This window comes from Trypanosoma grayi (genome assembly GCF_000691245.1).
Source record: "Trypanosoma grayi strain ANR4 Tgr_17_V1, whole genome shotgun sequence".
NCBI classification, from domain to species: Eukaryota; Euglenozoa; class Kinetoplastea; order Trypanosomatida; family Trypanosomatidae; genus Trypanosoma; species Trypanosoma grayi.
Window position 1 is genome coordinate 19,140 of NW_008825636.1, and position 17,810 is coordinate 36,949.

General features: G+C 52.9%; 7 protein-coding genes across 7 annotated transcripts; all 7 read right to left on the reverse strand.

The window, feature by feature from the left end:
* Positions 1-150: 150 nt before the first annotated feature.
* Positions 151-4,137, reverse strand: DQ04_00171070 (hypothetical protein; the record flags this gene model as incomplete). The annotated part of the gene is made up of 1 exon (XM_009308342.1): positions 151-4,137. The coding sequence occupies one exon, from the start codon at positions 4,135-4,137 to the stop codon at positions 151-153; it is 3,987 nt and encodes a 1,328-aa protein (XP_009306617.1).
* Positions 4,138-5,165: 1,028 nt separating this feature from the next.
* DQ04_00171080 (prolyl-tRNA synthetase) lies at positions 5,166-7,607 on the reverse strand (the record flags this gene model as incomplete). The annotated part of the gene is made up of 1 exon (XM_009308343.1): positions 5,166-7,607. The coding sequence occupies one exon, from the start codon at positions 7,605-7,607 to the stop codon at positions 5,166-5,168; it is 2,442 nt and encodes an 813-aa protein (XP_009306618.1).
* A 273-nt stretch (positions 7,608-7,880) lies between these two features.
* On the reverse strand, positions 7,881-8,423 carry DQ04_00171090 (hypothetical protein; the record flags this gene model as incomplete). Its single annotated transcript, XM_009308344.1, has 1 exon — positions 7,881-8,423. One exon carries the CDS (start codon positions 8,421-8,423, stop codon positions 7,881-7,883), a length of 543 nt encoding a protein of 180 aa, XP_009306619.1.
* Positions 8,424-8,570: 147 nt separating this feature from the next.
* DQ04_00171100 (hypothetical protein) lies at positions 8,571-11,441 on the reverse strand (the record flags this gene model as incomplete). Its single annotated transcript, XM_009308345.1, has 1 exon — positions 8,571-11,441. One exon carries the CDS (start codon positions 11,439-11,441, stop codon positions 8,571-8,573), a length of 2,871 nt encoding a protein of 956 aa, XP_009306620.1.
* Positions 11,442-11,941: 500 nt separating this feature from the next.
* Positions 11,942-15,337, reverse strand: DQ04_00171110 (hypothetical protein; the record flags this gene model as incomplete). Its single annotated transcript, XM_009308346.1, has 1 exon — positions 11,942-15,337. The coding sequence occupies one exon, from the start codon at positions 15,335-15,337 to the stop codon at positions 11,942-11,944; it is 3,396 nt and encodes a 1,131-aa protein (XP_009306621.1).
* A 778-nt stretch (positions 15,338-16,115) lies between these two features.
* DQ04_00171120 (hypothetical protein) lies at positions 16,116-16,742 on the reverse strand (the record flags this gene model as incomplete). The annotated part of the gene is made up of 1 exon (XM_009308347.1): positions 16,116-16,742. One exon carries the CDS (start codon positions 16,740-16,742, stop codon positions 16,116-16,118), a length of 627 nt encoding a protein of 208 aa, XP_009306622.1.
* A 556-nt stretch (positions 16,743-17,298) lies between these two features.
* On the reverse strand, positions 17,299-17,598 carry DQ04_00171130 (hypothetical protein; the record flags this gene model as incomplete). Its single annotated transcript, XM_009308348.1, has 1 exon — positions 17,299-17,598. One exon carries the CDS (start codon positions 17,596-17,598, stop codon positions 17,299-17,301), a length of 300 nt encoding a protein of 99 aa, XP_009306623.1.
* Positions 17,599-17,810: the final 212 nt, after the last annotated feature.

Sequence of the window (17,810 nt, forward strand, 5' to 3'; positions counted from 1 at the left end):
GGGGGGGGGGGGAACGCCAGACGTCAAATCATGTCTTAAAATGGGTAAAAAAAAAAGGAGTTGTTCACTACCCTGAAGCAAAAATATTCACTCTTCGTTATAAACATCTTAAAGAAAATCAATTTTCCTTTTCAGACTCAATACGAGATTTTACTCAGTTATTATGGCAGCACCACAAAGCTTGGCGTGCAACTGAGCCTCGGGCACCAGGCTCTCTTTCCCTTTCTCGTTCAAGTGTCTAAGAAATTTCGTGGTGTTGGCGACCCAGTTCGTTTTGATCGCTCCTGTGGTAGTTGTAGAGCTGGCGTCAGCAGCATCGTTTGCCGTTTTGCTGCACACGGTACATGTGTACCAGGATGCTAAAATCCACTTCACAAGAGCTGTTCCCTCTTCCTCATCCTCATCATCCCCCCCTGTTCTGCACAAAGCCTTGCAAAGAGACCGTGAGAGCCTAAACGGGTCATTGGTAGCGGATATGTTTCGGCACAATTCATCCAACGCGGTCTCTTCACGGGTAAGCTGCGCGAATGTACACAAGATGCGCGTGTACACGGTTTCCAATTGATGCATTCGTTTTTCGTTTTCTTCTTCTGTGGCACCCTGGAGCTCCGCCCATTGCCTCGCAAGGCCGCTTAACGCAAGAACAAAGAAACGCAGCGTCTCAGCTACCTTTAAGGGTGGTGTATACGCCGTAGAAGCGTCTGGATTGCGGTGCAACTGCGTGATGCTGAGTTTGAGACGGCTCATTGTTTCTGCCTGCAGTGCTGTATCTGGTTTCGCCAGGGGCAAGAAAAGTGTACAGGACGCAACAGGCGTAGTACTTATGAAGAACTTCTTCCCACTGTATGCCGGGGGGAAGTACACGTCAAATACGCCTTCCTCGACAACCACATTGGGGAGCACAACGACTTCTTCCGGTACAAAACAGTGTGTTGAAGGGACCGGGTGACGCACTTCACACATAACCCCCAGCTGCTCCGTCACCGCCTCCGTATCAAGCGAGGCTACGCAAAAGAGTGACGAATCGCAATTGATACTCGCAGACTCCATGTGGAGAGACGCAGCTTCTTTTACGACCGCTGCAATGCCATGGGAAGTCCTCATCTCTGATTCTACAACAATCTCCTCGGTCTCTTTCCCCACTGCTGGCACGGTGAAGATTGCGGTAGAGAAGTCTCCGTCCGCGACGCGCAGTACAACGGCCCACGCCAATGGGGTCAAATCATGCTTCTTTTGAAGGAAGGCACTGTTCGTGGGGAGGTGTACGCGCGTTAGACGTGATTCGTCATTTTCCACGCAACGCGGTGGGCGCGACTCACCATCATCTTCAAAAAAAAGACACACAACAGTACTTCCTTCATCATCAGTGTTTAGGTTCACAGGAAACCGTGCAAGAATGTTTGATCCAGAGAGTGTCTGCTGCCTGCCATCACCGTCCTTTCCCTCTACATGGCACTGCTTGAGAATCGACTCTGCCCAGTTGTCCTTTCTTTTCAATATCGATCGCTGAGAAACAGCAATAAGTTCCAACTTGGGTAGTGACTTTCCTGCAGAAGCCACGAGGCGAATAGATAAAACAGGGCCTACGACTCCCCGCATTGTTGAATCGTTTTCTTCCTTCACACCCCCAATGGTGTTTTCTGTGGGAGTCATCATGAGCAAGTGACCCCAACAGCCCTCAAACGGACCATGAATAGCGCCCTGCACTCCCTCCTCGTAGTAGCAGGTTGCAGAGTTTCGAGGGGTTGCATTTTCCTGTACTTCCTCAACCCCCTCTTTGTTTGCCTCACCGCATTCATCATTGTCATCGGTGGCGGAGAGAACAAGAAAGGGACCATTCGCCACCTCTAGCGCCGTACGAAAGGGAAACTCACCGTCCACCCCACCTGCAAGATAGTTCGCTGTCAGCCGCCCACACGCCAGCCGCGCCTCCCAAACGCTGCGGCGGTACAGCTCCTCACCAAGCGCCTCACGGGACGTTGCAAACGCCTCTTCACCGAAGAAGTTCTGTAGTTGTGTCAGCAAGCCGTGCATGGTGTAGTGCGATTGCCATACAGTAGATTTAACATAGGGAACGCCATTACCTCCACACACTGAGGAAGTGGCGCACACCCACGGCAGACGAAGCGTATTGGCTTGACCACTCTCGGACACCATAACCGATGTTAACGGTAGGAACACCGTCGAGTAGACAAGCGGGGGAACAAACGGATACTGCTGTGAAAATGCCACCATGACGCGAACAACCTGTCCTGCAAGTGGCCCGTCCGATGGGGACACAAGAACGAGCCATTCGGCAATCGTTGTATCTTCGCTTCTCCCATCACCCCTCCAAGAAGAGTAACTACTACTATCGCCGCTGCGCAATACGCGAGAGCCAGCGAGAGCAACACGCGGAACGGGGTGCCGCTGTATGTACTGAAATTCCCTCTCGATTCTTCGAAGCACCGTGGCTGCTCGTGTTTCCAACTCCTCTGAATCGATGATCTTCTCACAAACCTCAGCAGTCTCGTCTCCACCAGAAAAAGGCATATGCAGCTGAACATACTTTAACTCCTCCATCACCAAGTGCGATGATTTTCCTGTCATTCGATTCCTTGCACCCGCGCGTTTCTTCTTCTTGCGAGCATTAGCAGCAGTATCATCCCGACGTTGAGATGGGCTCGAACTTTTCCTCTTATTTTGCGTTTGTTGATTCCGTTCTTGGGGAGGTATCACCGCCTTGATTTCCAGGCGCACACTGTTCTTGAAGTATTTCACTCTAGACCACTCAATGACACTCTGGGGTGTCTGCCCTCTATCCTTTTCACTACTGTTGCTGCTACTCACACCAACACCGTGACTGACACCTGGAGAGGTGGCCGCTGCCGTGGCGGTCGCAGACTCGCACACACTGCTTCTACTGGAAACAGAAAAAGCCTGCACATCACTCTCTCCTCGTTGGGAAGCTTGCGGCAAAATCTCATCGTGAACCTTCGTAATGCCATTCAGTCCACTAGAACCCAGTGGGTGGGTACCGTCATCTCCAACCCTCCCCGCATCTGCTCGCTCCGTTAATTGTGTTGTTGTCTGTGAAGACAACAGTGCTGCTGCCTCTGCTTGCACTTTCGCTTCCGAGCCTCCAGCCTGCTCCATCACATGGGTAGTGGGTGTTGGCGCACGGAACATGGAGGGGTCAGCTTCCCCCATCCCGTTACCGCTGTTATGCCTCTCCTCAGCCGGAGTTTTCTCTTCCGTGGATAATGGCAGAGCTTCCCCTTCATCTGTCTCATTTTCTTTTTCTTCTTCTTTTTCCACCGCCATCGCCACCGCCAACTCCTCCTCTTTTTCTTTTACTTCGAGGTGTTGCAGGAAAAACTGCGTCAGTCTCTGCTGCTCCTTCTTCTCATGTTGTTTGAGAACATTCAGAGTGCGGCGAAGCTCCGGCAATTCACTGACCAAATCCAGCTGCACCTTAGAGGGACGGCTAATGGAGCCCTTAAGAATCTTTTGGCGCACGTTACTGGCCGTCTCATACCGCTTCTTGACGCCACGCAGTTCTTTCGTATCTGTGATCCTTTCAATGTATTTCTTCAGGAAGGACTCACGAGCTCGTGGCAAAAGAGAGCACAAACGGCCAACAACGCGTTCCTTGTCGGCTTCAGGATCCCCGACGAATCCGTCAGCAGGGTCAGTCTGCTTTATCGGCCCGTCCCTCTCCCTGTCTTTGGTGTCCACTTGTTGTTGATCGTTCTCGACATTCTCCTCGTAATCCGCCACAGCGACTGGTTCGTTTTCACACCGCGGTACCTCCACCTCCTCTAGGGTATTCGGTTCCGGCTCTGCTTCTTGTACCATCTCTGTTGGAGCTTCTTCAACGTCTGTCATCGTCTTCGTGTTTTCGATATGTGTGGTGAATTCCTCCTTTGGGGGCTGATACGTGCGCACGGGTGGCAAGCGACCCTGCCTCAGCTCTTTGAGGTCCTCGAGCCACATCGGGTACATGTTCACTTGCCGCCGCTGGTCATCGTTCATCACACACAGTTCCCCTCTCTCATGCTGGTTGAAAATCGGCTTCGCACGCTCGATACGCCGGTGCAATTGTCGAATACGCTCCGACAGTGTCGTGTCCTTCTCCTCCTTTGGCTCGGTGTTCATTTTGTTTTGCTCGTGTTTTCACACGTCTGTTGTTGGGCTAGTCTGTCAACCCAAATTCGTATCTGACGCGGGCCGCTTCTGCCAGGGCTCTTCGCTAGACGAAAAGCAATGCCTGTTCGCCCGACAATAAGAGATGCACAAAATTATGCACCTTCTCCTCTTCCNCGCTAGACGAAAAGCAATGCCTGTTCGCCCGACAATAAGAGATGCACAAAATTATGCACCTTCTCCTCTTCCCGTGATGGAAAGAGCAAATGCAAGCAGAGCAAGCGTAATAAGAAAGCAACCTATCAGTGAAACGGAGACCTTATATTTGTACGTATGTGTGTGTGTTTTTTGTTTTATTTTGCTGTTGTTGATTTTTTTTTTGTCGTTACGATGTGTAGGTGTAATCACCTGCCTGTGTGCTTATCTGTAGAGGTACCCTTCACTTAGCTTGACGGGCAACATGCGGAGGCCAAAGAGCGATCGACTCAACAGCAACGAAACGCATCCGAAGTAACAGTGAGATTGAGCAAATATATATAATATATTTATTGTAGTTTCTTTTTTTTTTTGTTGTTGTTGCTGTGGATGTCGTTGTTCTTTTTCATGTTCTTTAATAAAGAGACCTTAGTCTTCTTTACAATCCCGGTGATAAGTTTTGTGTTTCTCTGCCGATTGCATCTCTTGTTGTTGTTGTTGTCGTTGCCAACTTTGGTGTCGTTTTGTTTTTTTTTTGTCGTTCTGTCTTTGTTACTCTTACTTCCTCCCCTTTCTTCAGTGTTCCTGTTGCTCCGTGCACCGGCCCTCGGGCCGTGCCACCCACCCCTCGCCTGCATTCGTCAATGAAACAAAATGCGGGCATTGAGGTGTCCCTCGGCACCCCCCATCACCCATTATTATCTTTTTTTCCTCGGAGCGCACGGACAGAGGCAGAAGAACAACAACAACAAAAAAAAAAAGAGAGCAAAGCCGTGGCCAGCGACAAGAAAAGAACAGCGTATCGTTCGGAGCGCATTTCAGCCTTTAACCTCTGGATTTTTTTCTTAGTAACTGCGTCCAAAGAGCACCCACTCCTTCGCCGGCCTGTCGCAGCTCTTGCAGATACAGGTCTTGCCCTCGATGGGCCCAGGCTGGTCGAACGGAATACAGAGCGTCTTCGCACCCATACTGGGAGCCCGTTCGTCTTCGCGCACATCTTCGCTTTGCATCGCCTTGGACTCCTCTGCGGTATCCTTCTTTACCTGGTCCTCGCAGGACATCTCGCCGCACCACGGCGCCAGCACCAAGGCCTTCTTGTTTAGTGCGGGGGTGAAGTCCTTCCACTCTGTTAACTGTTTCGTGTTTTCCTGGCGCTCTTTTATAGCCTTCGAGAGCATGGTGTTGTGAATTTCTTCCATGAGGGCCAACAAGTTGCTGCTCAGCTGAGTATCCCACGTAACAGTGCGGCGGCTTCCATTGCACCGCAGCACAAGGGAAAGCTTCCGCGACGCCAACTCTCTCGGTCCTAGCTCCACACGCACTGGGACCCCCTTCACTTCCCAGTGGTTGAAACGCCACCCCGGGCTGTAGTTGTCACGCAGGTCTGACTTGGCACGAATGCCACCGCTCACCAACTCCTTTTCGAGGGTCTTGCAGCTTTCAAGCAACTCCACGCGCTCTTGTTCGGTGGTGTCCTTCGTGATGCCCACAGGGATGATGACAACTTGGACAGAGGCGACGGGAGGCGGCAGCACCATGCCGCGATCGTCGCCGTGCACCATTATCATGACACCAATAACTCGGGTCGACAGTCCCCAGGAGTTCTGCCACGGTATCAAGGTGGAGCCATCATTCTTTTCTGGATCTTGGAACTTAATATCGAACATTTTACCGAAGTTCTGACCAAGGTTGTGGCTTGTCGCGCCCTGGCAGCCACGTCCCACTGCAGCGATATATGTCTCCACAGTCGTGGTGTAGTAGCCACCGGCAAACTTCTCCTTCTCCGTCTTCTTACCCTTCACAACTGGAACAGCAAGAAGCTGTTCGTAGACAGCGGCATAGTTATCAAGGACTTCCAGCACCTCGCGCCCACACTCTTCAGCCGTAGCCCACGCACAATGCCCCTCCTGCCAGAGGAACTCGCGGGTGCGGATGAACGGCGTGGGATGTGAGAATTCCCAACGGATAACGTTGTTCCACATATTCAGTCGTAGCGGTAGATCGCGGTGTGAGCGAATCCACTTGGCATAGTACGGGTACATGACAGTCTCACTGGTTGGGCGGATCGCGACCGGCACCTCAAGATCCTTTTCACCAGCCTTTGTTACCCACGCAACTTCTGGCGCAAAACCTTCAATGTGGTCCTTCTCCCGTTCTAGGCATGTTTTGGATACAAACATGGGGAAGTAGCAGTCTTCGACGCCCATTTGTTCGATACGGCCGCCAAGGAATTTTTGGATGCGGCTCCAGATGAAGTAGGCCCACGGGCGAATGATGTAGCAACCTGAGACATCATAATACTCAATCATCTCCGCCTTGGTGATCACTTCAGTGTACCACTGCGAGAAGTTCTCATCGCGTTTCACCATGATGCCCAACTTTGTTTCACCTGAGGCATCAGCGGTGTCAGCAGCGGTCGCAGACGACTTTTTCCCTGTTCCCTGTTTAGGGGGTGCCGATTTCGCCTTCACGTTATCAGTAGGAGCGGGCTGCCCAGAAGCGGCTTCCTCAGCGAAATCCACCACGACAAAGGTGTACTCAAGCTTGGTCAAAAAATCCTGTAGCTGCCTTGGCGTTATTAGAGAGCTCTTGTCATTACGGCATGGATGCAGAACAACAGGAATGGGACTTTCTATCAGCGCCTTGTCCAGGACCACTTTGATTTTCTTTGACGTGTCATTTACGAGCGCCAATGGCGTGACACTTCCCTTCACAACACCCATGTTTTCGCGCAGAATGTCATCAGATGCGAAACGGAGGTCCTTGATATTTAATGCGCTTTGCACCGTCTTCATGTTCGTCTTGGTGTTGTGCAGCGCTGTTACGAGCACCAACTCGTCCTTTTTGCTCTTGAGGAACATGTTCTTGGTGCCAACGCACGGTGTACCAAATCGATCCAGTTCCTTGTTTGCCTCCTCCACGGTGTGCTTGTCCTCGTGGGAGATGGTGGGGAGGTCCATGTGCAGCGCCTGGAGGACCGCCAGCATCTCCGCCTCACCCTTACAATCGCTCGATGACATGTTTGAGATGGCCTTGATCGCCTGTTCTGTGTTGGGGTAAGAAGAAGAGGACAAGCCGGAGGAAGTGTCTTTACCGCTACTACGCGTCTCCCAAGAGGTGCAGTGGTAGGAGTCATGGTAGTGGCACCGTGTCACGCAGTGAAGAGCACATGGACCACTGATAGCGGCAGCAACAAACTGCAGAGGCGCCCCTCTCTTTGAGCTGCGCGCCAACGCACACCAATGCTGCAGCACTGATGGGAGCAGAACGCCACGAGCTCGTTTCATTAACAGCGTCGTCTTGAGCTCTACACCAAGAAAAAAAACCCAATGCACACCTAAATATAAGTAAAATGACAACGCACTCTCGACTTAGGGTTAGTGTACGTGTCTATGTGAATGTGTGCAGCACTTCCGCAACAGAAAAATTACGAGCAATACAAGAAAGTGATAGAGAAAGGATATACTGCAGAGGTGCAAAGGCCCTCTGTCCCTCCTTTTCTCTCTCCCTCTCCTTTCACCCAATTGGCCACACTCCCTCTCCCCAGCAACACCACAACATTACCGCATAAAGGAGAACTTTGTGTCTGATCGCATGCCGCGCAATTCCTCAAGCTTGTTCCTCCCATGGTGGAGCTGCCACTCGATGCGTGTGACAAACTTGCGTGGAATGTCGCTATTTGCGCTGAACTCGGCACGAATAAACCGACGTAGATTTTCCCGTGTCTGCGGGTCCTCCATCCGCCGAGTCTCCCTCAGAAGATCACGATAGAGGCCTAAGATTTCCAACTGCACCCCGCTGCGCCTCGGGGCCCGGCGCATGCCATCTACTGGAGATGTAGAAGAGTTACTGCCGGTCGTTGCGGTATTTCTTTCTGGCTGTGCCTGCAGGGACTCCTGTGGAAGTACAGAAGTTCCAGCGAGAGCAGCACCGGTGACGCTAGCCTTGTCATGTTCCGGATACATGGGGTTCCCGGCATACCTCTTGTCACTGGTATACATCGCATCCCGATACACCTTCGTCATGGTGTCGAACGCAAAGTTATGCATGTTTCCACCGCGATCTCGTATCTTATGACGAAGTGCAATCGAGAGACGCAACATCTTCCCTACTTCCTCTCTCCTTTCAACACCTAGCGAGTGAATAGAAAGAAGAATATGGTGACGCCCCTGTGGAGGATTATATTCTCGTTAAAAGTAAATAAGGGTGAGCAAGTGGCGCCCTATTACGACAAGACATGCGTTCAGTCCTTAATCGAGACAGTCGTCGTCGTCGTCGTCATCGCCGCCGCCAGCATCGGCATCATTTTCTTCACCTCTCGCGAAACCAACAACGCCTTTGTTTGGCCTCTGCTTCCGCTGAAGCGCCTCAGGGCATGCAACCACGACTCCAGAGCCCAACGGCAGCTCCAGAGTACACGTCATGTCGCGAAAGAACATCGCTTCCTCCGCAATACTAACCACGCGGAGCACCGGAACGATGCCTTTCAGCCGGAGCAGCAGTGACTCAACAACAGCATCAAACGCCAATGCAGCAGCAACAGACTCGCCACTTTCATCGTAAAACCGCAACGGGTGACGGCTGTGCGCTACTGTTGACCATGGGAGAAGGTACCCATCATAGCGCACACCACGCTCCGCATCCACCACCGCGTCGCGCACGGCCCTCGTCGTTCCCAGCCACCGCCAGGTGCCACTCTTGCCGCTAGTCAGAAACGATAACTCTTCCTGCAGTTCCCATTTCGCACTACAACCGCAAATAAGAGTTTCCGACGGTGGGTACACAATTTGCCTCGTCCACAGATAATCCACATCACGCTGCCACTCCTCCTCCTCCTTCTCTTTCGCATTGGTGGCGTCCGCACCGTAAAGAGGAAGGGGCCAGCCAAAACTTGCGAGTTCCGTGCATGTATTACATGACGTAAGCAGCTCCAGCAGTGAACGGAGCAAAACACAGCTTAAAGCGGCTCTGCCGCCCACTTCTAAATGTGCCGTTCGAGATGCACAGCATGAACAATAACGTTGGTGTAACAGTAGCATTGTCCACAGCAACCTCCCACACATGCTGCGTTGCGTTTCTCGCAGTATGGCATGTGACTCCTCTTTCTCCTGCTCCGCCTCTTCTGTCGGCGTCATGGTAACGCGCTCCATTACCCGATGCCACACAGCGAAAAAGGCGCCTGCGACGGCCGTGTTGTAATTCCCCATGAGCCACTCCTCGCAGTGTTGCGAGTGCAGCACTAACGCCTGTATCGCCACGAGTCGAAGCCCCTCCACGACGGCCGTCACGTCTTGACGCATTGGGTGTTGCAACAGATGCCGCGCGGTAAAGAGTGTTGCGCGGCCGTCTGTGTGGTGTTTAATTTCCGCCACTGCAACCGCCACAGGGTCGTTGCTGTCATCGTCAGCTCCCAAGGACGGCAACGTTGACCATTCATCAAGAGCCTTGTAGTATCGCAGAAGAGACGTCTCCAGCACACGGTAGGCGGTGTTTCGGAGGATAGCCGTCAGGTCACCATGCCTTGGCTTAGCGCCTCCCGCATGCAATGCAGACCCCTCGGGCCCTTCTTCAAGAAGACTGGTAGTCTTCTGTGTCATCACCACCCCCACAAGACGCCGCGTTGCACGGCAGAACGACTGAAGTACTTGCACCTGATGCAGCAATGGTACTCCAGGAAAAGTGGCACTTTTGGTATTGTGTGGTTGATTTTCCTTCTGTTGCTGCTTCCGTTGCACATCGCTCAGCAGCCCCTCACAGAGCGCTTTGAGAGTGTGAATGCGCGGCTTGTGAGGCAACAACGCGTAGCGATGACGGTTCGGGCACTTCTGCAGACGTTGCAATTCGCCAATTGCATGGTAAATAACCGTCGAAATCCCAGTAAACGAAAGACATAGGGGGGAAGAGAAACGGTTATCAGTTATAGCCGTCACAAACTCCGAGAGCGGCGTAATGAGGCGCAGGACGAGTGATGTGTCTTCCAGCCGCAGGATAGGCTCAACCAACACCACGCGGTTGAAGGGAACCTCTGCAACTTTTTCTGACTCAGAATATGCGGAGAGCGCAAGCAGACGCAGAAGAAAACGGCGAAATGTGTCGTCGTCCAAAATCGGCAGCGGAAACACGGTGTGAAGTTCACGTCCTACACAAACTTCCCCTCCACCAGCCCCATCCTCCAGATGCCTTTGGGCATGATACATACGCCCGTATGCCTCACGAATGGACTCGTGCAGGAGCAAAGGGGTCTCACCTTGCCAAAAAAGGCACTCAGATAGACCTTCATCTGCCACAGCAAGAGAAGGTGAGACGTTCTGCGGAGTCCCCTCTGAACACGGAGGTTTACCTTGCCTCTGTACAAGGAGTTGCAACATCTTGTCAAGCGCTTGCTCAACTTCCTGCGGTGTTTGACATAATGGGTCTTCCGCCGCACTGACCCGCGGGATTTTTTGGGCCAGGTACCGCAACAAAAACTCTGGTGGAGGGCCTTTGCCAGAAGCGTCTTCAGTGCTTACCACGGTGAGGTCGTCGAGGTAGAGCGAGAGCTGCGGCAGCCAGAGGTGGAGTGGGAAGTCAGAAATGCAGGTCAACCACTCCACCATCACGGGAAGGAGAGGCCGAACCATTGGGTGCGTGAGGGAGTGGGGGAGCAGTGGCTGCAGCACGCACTTCGCAAGTTTTCCGATGGCCTCCGCCGACAGGCCGGAACGTCGCGCCCACCCGCCGCAACCGTCACTACTGCTGCTGCTGCTGGTAGTGGTGTTAACCCATACACTGCACCCCAGCTTCCTCATAATCTCCACACAAAGGAGTGGATGCAGCGCGCCACTTTCCCCTTCTTTTTTCGTGTACTGCTGGTCAAGAAGAATTGTAAAAAGTGTGTCCATGCCACCAGACGCCTCCCACCAACGACCTGGCGAATGCTCTAGGAAGCGACGAACTGCGATTGACAATGCATTCAGCGTCACAGTTGCCGGAGATCTCTCTGGTGCAGTTGTGCCAATGTTCGCCTGGTTTCTGCCACGCTGGTCACCCACCAATGGATGATGGATGTAGCGACAGCCGCCACTGTACCTCTGAGGAGACGCCACAAGCGAGTGCCAGCACCACCTCACGGCTCGCCGCATGGCAATTCGTCCGCCCCACCACTATTCATCAAAGCAACACCCAAAAACAAAAAAAATCGGAGTAAAAAATCATTTATACACAGAATTGCTTTCCCAAGATCATTTAACTGAAAGGGATTCACAACCTCAAGCGTACATCAAACAACCAATTGTGCGTCTATGATTATCAACTCCCTCACCCATTTATAGAGCCATGGATAAGCGATAAGAATGGAATCGGGGCAGTACCTCAACCGCGGGGGCACCTGAGTAGTAAGACAAATAAAACACATTTGCAGAAGGCCGCGCATCGTAGCGACGTACCACTTTACAGACAACGCTGCACCGTGGTGGAAACTGTGATTCTAATTCTATACACACTTCTCAACATTTCATTGCATTTCGCTACAGTACAGAAACTAACTTTCACGTCCTTGTATGCGAACAAAACAAAGAAAAAAAAACCCAATAAACGCACAACAAACGACAAAAGGTCACATGCATGCACCAAGCAGGGAAGGCTATTCTTCCCCAGGTGGTATTCCCATCAGCTCTGCTTGTTGCATCCACACCTCCTGGTGCCTGCGCATCACGCCTCGATGGATGACGTGGCCACTGTCGTGGCGCTCACCGGAGTCCGCCCCCGGTGACGAAGCGGAGGAACCGCTGGAGGACGGGGATCGTGAGGCCAGGCCACCCGACGAGGAGGAGGTAGAGTAGGTTTGATGATCCTCTACAAATATAACATCTGGTGAAAACGTCACTGTCCGTCGCGCAGAGGGACCCCTCACGGTAGGTCGGGACGGTTCTGCTTCTTCGCAAGCCAAAATGGCACCAGGCCGCCGGGTTTCAGGAACAAGCAGCTCCTCAGCAGGCTCCAGTGGAGTGCCTTCGTTGCGTTTGTCATTGGTCAATGACGGAATTGATGTCACGATCGGACCAGGTGTTGTGGGCGATACCACCAACGCCTCTGGTGTGTGTACCTCCCGCTCATTAGATAGCTGTTGGCGCCACCTTTCGCTCTGTCCCAGTTGGACTTGCAGAGCGATTCGCAGAGCGCCTTCCTTCGCAGCGAGTTCACCTCGCGTCTTGTTGAGCTGCGAACGCAGTGCGCCCAGACACTCGTCCTGGACGCGCCGATTCATCTCACGCTCCTCGCGGAGGCGTTGCAGTTGCTCCTGCATCGCGGAATTACGCCTCTCCGCTAGCTCAAGTTCTTCCCTTTGCGAACTCATCATCATCTCCATCGCCTCCTCACGCGCGGCCTGTAGTGTGCGACCAAACTCCTCTGCCTGCTGTCCCATGTGCTCCACGACTCGCTCCAGGTCGACGCGGTGAGCGGCCTGCATGGCGGCAATCTTCTCCCTTGCGGCCTGCAACTCTGCACCCCGTGACGGCGGCGCCACCGTTGATGTGGGCTCTTGGCTAGGCATCACCACACGACTTTCCTCCTTCATTCGCCGGATCGTCTCGTCGCGTTCTCCAATGGATAGCATAAGACGTGTCACCTCCTGTTCCGCAGTCAATAGCTGTTGTTGCAAATTCCGTACCCGTTGGCTTTGTTGCCCTACAAGCTCGTTGCGATCCGCTCGAACAACTTTGAGCTCCTCCTTTAGCTCAAAATAACGCTGCTGGAATGCATCTGACCACAATTCCAGGCGAGAGACACCTTCTTGCGCAAGACTGAGGAGGTCTGCGGCACTGCAGTCGGCGCCTGTGGTCATCAATGGTTTATCACACGTCACGTCTTCAATTGTCGGAGTTTCCCACCCGTCGTTTGTTACTTTCATCCTTGATCCAACAAGCGCCTCCAGTGAGTGCACAAGCTGCTGCACCTTTGTCTCGACAGACAAAAAGTCTTCTTTTTCCGTCCATGTCGCATTCACACACTTCATCACCTCTGAAAGCTGTGATGCAACCCATGTTCTGCGTGCCTCGCCGCGCTGCAACGCAGCCAACACACGTTGCAGCTGCTGTTCCGTGCGCTCAAGCAAGGCACCCCTCAAAATGACATAATCCCTGCTGTCATTCTTACTGGTCTCTGTGACGTTCTTGCTACCGTATGACTGATTATCAGCCTCAAGTTGCTTCAGCTGCATCTGCAGTTTCCGACCATCCTCTAATTGTCGTTCATTTGTTTTCTTCATCTCCCGCAACTCCTTATTGACCGCCGCCAGCTCGGCTTCAGCAGCACACCGTAGTGTCCGGGCAGTCTGTAACTCCTCCTCCCTCTGCCCAATCTGCTCTGCCGTGCTGGAGACGTTAAGGTGGGCCTGGCGCAGCGCGACCGCCAGCTGTTCCTGCTTCTCCCTGAGTTTCTCCTTTTGCGTGAGCCACTCCTCTCGCTGGGCCTCCTGTTGCTCCTCCTTCGCAAGAAGACGAGTTTCCAAGTCCTCGTTGCGGACAGTTTGTTTATTCAACTCATCCTTGAGTGTGTCGCGTTCGAGGCGCAGGCGTGTCACCAAATTTTCTAGCTCCGTCCTCTCATTGTCTATTTTTGACTCGACCACCTTTTTGGGTCTGTTTTTCGGCACAACAGCACCGCTGGTTGCGCCTCGTGTGGTCACTGTGTTGCTTGTCGCCTTCATTTCTCCATTTCCCTCCCAAAGCCTCACAGATTCCACCTGGTTCTGTGGCGGCGCCTTCCGGAGATGTTTATTCCCCAGCCCCACCTCGGAGACTAGTGTGGTGCAGTTTGAAGATTCTTTTTCCTCCGGGGGCGAGGATGTGCACGACTGCGACCCTGCCGTTGCAGCCGTAGAAGAGAAGTGCTCACTAATGCGTTGAACAGCAACAGCAAGTTTTTGCTCTGCCAGAATGCAGCGACGCTTCCAAAACGCGACATCCTCTTCGCACATGGATCCCCAGCCACGATCAAGAACCGCACTAAGCAGTACCGGCTCTTCCCCGGCCTCGCCACGGCGCTGCGCATTGTCATGCAAGATACCACGTCTTTCCGTTGTATCAAACTCACTTCCATTGCGCATACCTCGCGTCTTACGCCCGCTAGCCGAACCCCCCGTTGTCACAATAAAGGAGAGAGGGGACTTCTGGACGCGCGGCAACTCATCTCCTCCCCCTGCTATGGTGGATGAGAAAATGTCCTTTCGGTAATGTATAGCACACTGTTGCGACTCGCTGCTGTGGCTCGTGTTGATGCCAACCGGTGCAAGCAGAGCCTTTGGCTTTCCGTATTGTATGCACGACTCGTTGGTGCGATTTGCAAACAATTGCAAACTGGGCGATTTCGATGGAGTCACAGCTACAACAGGTGTATTCTTTTCTTTTTTCGCCCATGAGTCATCTTCCACCACCGGAAGATCGTCACTGATACCGACGAGATGGGCCCCATCCACCTCATTCCACACTACCATGCTGTGGCTCCTCCCGGCACCCACGTCATTAGGAGCTATGGAGCCATTGCTGTAGAAGCACGTTGGAGAGAAGTTCCCAGGCCCTGTCTGTGCCTCCATCGCCTCCTCGTACCTTCCGGCGGCGCTGCTTGGACTGCGCGGGCAGTTACTCATACACGTCGGGGACGTCCTTTCCGTTACGGTCCCTTCCTTTGGGGTCCGCGCCTCCATGGGTTGCAGGATGCCGCCCTGGCCCAGCCGTGCCTGCTCTCCGCCACCCCTCTGCTGCCGCGACGCCCACGCGCGCTCCGCCTCGCTGACACTGGTATCGTCAGCGAAGAACTCCGGCCCACTTCCGTGCTGCGACGCCGCCGACGACGAAGACGGCGGCGACGGACCCGCAAGAACAACAGATGGAAATCCTTTGCTGGCACTAAAGGAGGCGGAGCGGGGGCGCGGCTCCACGGGGGACGGCGACGTTTCCTCCACGACGACACCCACTGGGGAATGAAGTCTGCCGGTCAAAACTCTTGCAGCCGATGGGGATAGGTTCATCACCGACATCTACACGAAATCAAAGCCACTTGGGCTCTCTCTTTCTCACACACACACACACACACACACACACACACTATCTCTCTCTCTCTCTCTCTGTATATATATGTAGCGTACTTGTATTCGAATATGTATACGCTTCACGGTATATGCCCCGTCTAAGACAGTAACAGTAGACTATAAGGGTTGGCTGTTATCCGAACGTAAGTGCGCGTAGTCCCACAAGACAAACCTGAATAAAAACAAACCAACCAAAACCCCCTCTAAGGTTTAGGAAGCAGAGAGCGGTGTCGTCAACCCTTCCCCTTTTGTGGCAAAGCAAAAAAGGAATGAGAAGGAAACAGTGTGCACCGTCAATATCACCATTAAAAGAGACACGTTCCCTTCATACTGTGTGTGAATGTGTGGAAGTGGATCCACAGGTATTCCTCAAACGCTCCCGCATCCAATTCCCTCGTACTGGGGAGTCATACAATACCAATAAACACGCCACAAGAACAACAACGGGGGACCTTCGCAAAGAGCACCCCACGCAAGCCTAGGGCAAGCAAGCAATAAAAACTGGCACATTTCTTTCTCCCTTTGCACTATTGTCGTTGCTCTTCCCTTCACTACTTCAGAGACTCACTACTACATCAATCCCCAAGACCTTTTCCCCAGTTCCCATTTCACCCCCACATTTTGTGTGTGTGATTCACACGAATCCACTACTTTTCGGTTGCATTCTGCCACCGTTTCTCCGATACCCCACGTGCAGCTACTTAATATCCCTTTGTCACTATCCTCGCTAATTGATGTTTGTGTCAATTCCTATAGGGGCAAGGGTCGGTTTAGGCGGCAGTAGCGATTGCGCCGAGTCTGCGCTACTACTTTGCTTCTGCTCGTCTAGCCAGTGTTTCCGCTGGGACTGCACCTCTAGCTCGCGCTGCCGCACTGCAAGCATCGACGCCTTGCGCCTCCACCAAGAAAAATTTTCGTAAAAGAACCGGTCTTCGAGATGGAAGTCTTCGGTTTGGCCGCCATTACTCCACGGAGCACCCACTGGGGCGTTGGCGTAGGGCCAGAAGCGAATGCCAGTCTGGTCCATCAGACATGTGCGCCACTCCCACTCTTCGTCACGGCAAAAGAAGAGCGCCTTGGCGGGTTCCGTCATATGACACTTGAGCAGGGTGGCGCTTTGCTGCGGGCAGAGGCGGAATGAAGCTTCACTCGCCTGCATAAATGCTGTTACGGTTTGCACATCTTCGTCTACACATTTGAGAGGATTCGCACGCCAGTAGTAACAGTCACGGCTGGATGTAACGGCATCTTGGAGCGACGGAAGAGCCTGGTACAGCGGCGCAAAGGCGCGAAGAACCGGTGCAGGGATACCGTCGCGGAAGATGCCCTCCAATGGCTGCTTAAACTGGTCCATTGCGTATACTATTCTAGTAGCGACGTTTGTCTTCCCCTATGTGCCGCGCACCAGCTTACTGCAAGCGTTTCTTCTACTTGCCTTTCCCTTTCACGCGCAAAAAAAGAAAAGCCAATGGAGCAGAACAAAAAAAAAAAACTGCAGGGAAGGCCCACTAATAGCAGCAAGAGCCACCACCTCAGCATCCACGAGAGTTCCCATCAGAAAAGTAGCAACTACATTGAAGAAGCACGGATGACTTAGCAGTAACAGGGACAAAAGCGGAAATGAGGTCTCTGTAGAGCAGAGTTCACCACCTGTTCGCTCATTTTGTCTTCGTCATTAGGCTATTCTCCAGTCATTTCCCTCTCACACAACGATTACGCACCCACAAACGAACAAACACACAATTAGAGCCAGCTTTCCCCTTCCAATCTCCTCCTCGTTTCCTTTCCGCAGAGACATAATGCTGGGCGCACCGTCCATGGCGCCCTTTCCCGTTGGAAAAAGAAAACCCTCGAGGTGCCCACAACGACGACGGGAGACAAGAGAACGGCGGGCCTGCCACTTCACCGCTCTACTTCACCGACATCTCCGCCAGCTCGCGGCGTCGCTGCTCCTCCAGCAGTGCCTGCTTCGCGGCCGCACTTCGCCGTATATATATGCGCGCCACGACCGATACAAAAAGCGTCAGACCGTAGAAAATAGCGCCGTTGAAGCAGGCACGTGCCTTCTCATCGATGTCCCAGCCATTTTCTACACTTGTGATGTGGAACGAAACTGCGCGTGAGCGAAACATGCCGCCAAACAGGAGGAGGTGGACAATACCCAGAATGGAGAAAACTGCGCAGCACGTCGAGCAGGAATCAGCGGTCATCACCACTTTGCCCTCCGTCTGTCAAGACCAACACAGTGGGAGCGCGTCACTTACACCTTTACTTACTTGGAGGGAATACGCAGAACGCAAACAGGCAGGAGGAACAAGTAGAATCCAGAGCGAAAGACCAAACATCACTGGCGCGTGCAAAACAATTGTACTCTACTCTTCCACTTTGGCCCAGAATATGCAAGTCTCTGTTGCTTTTTTTT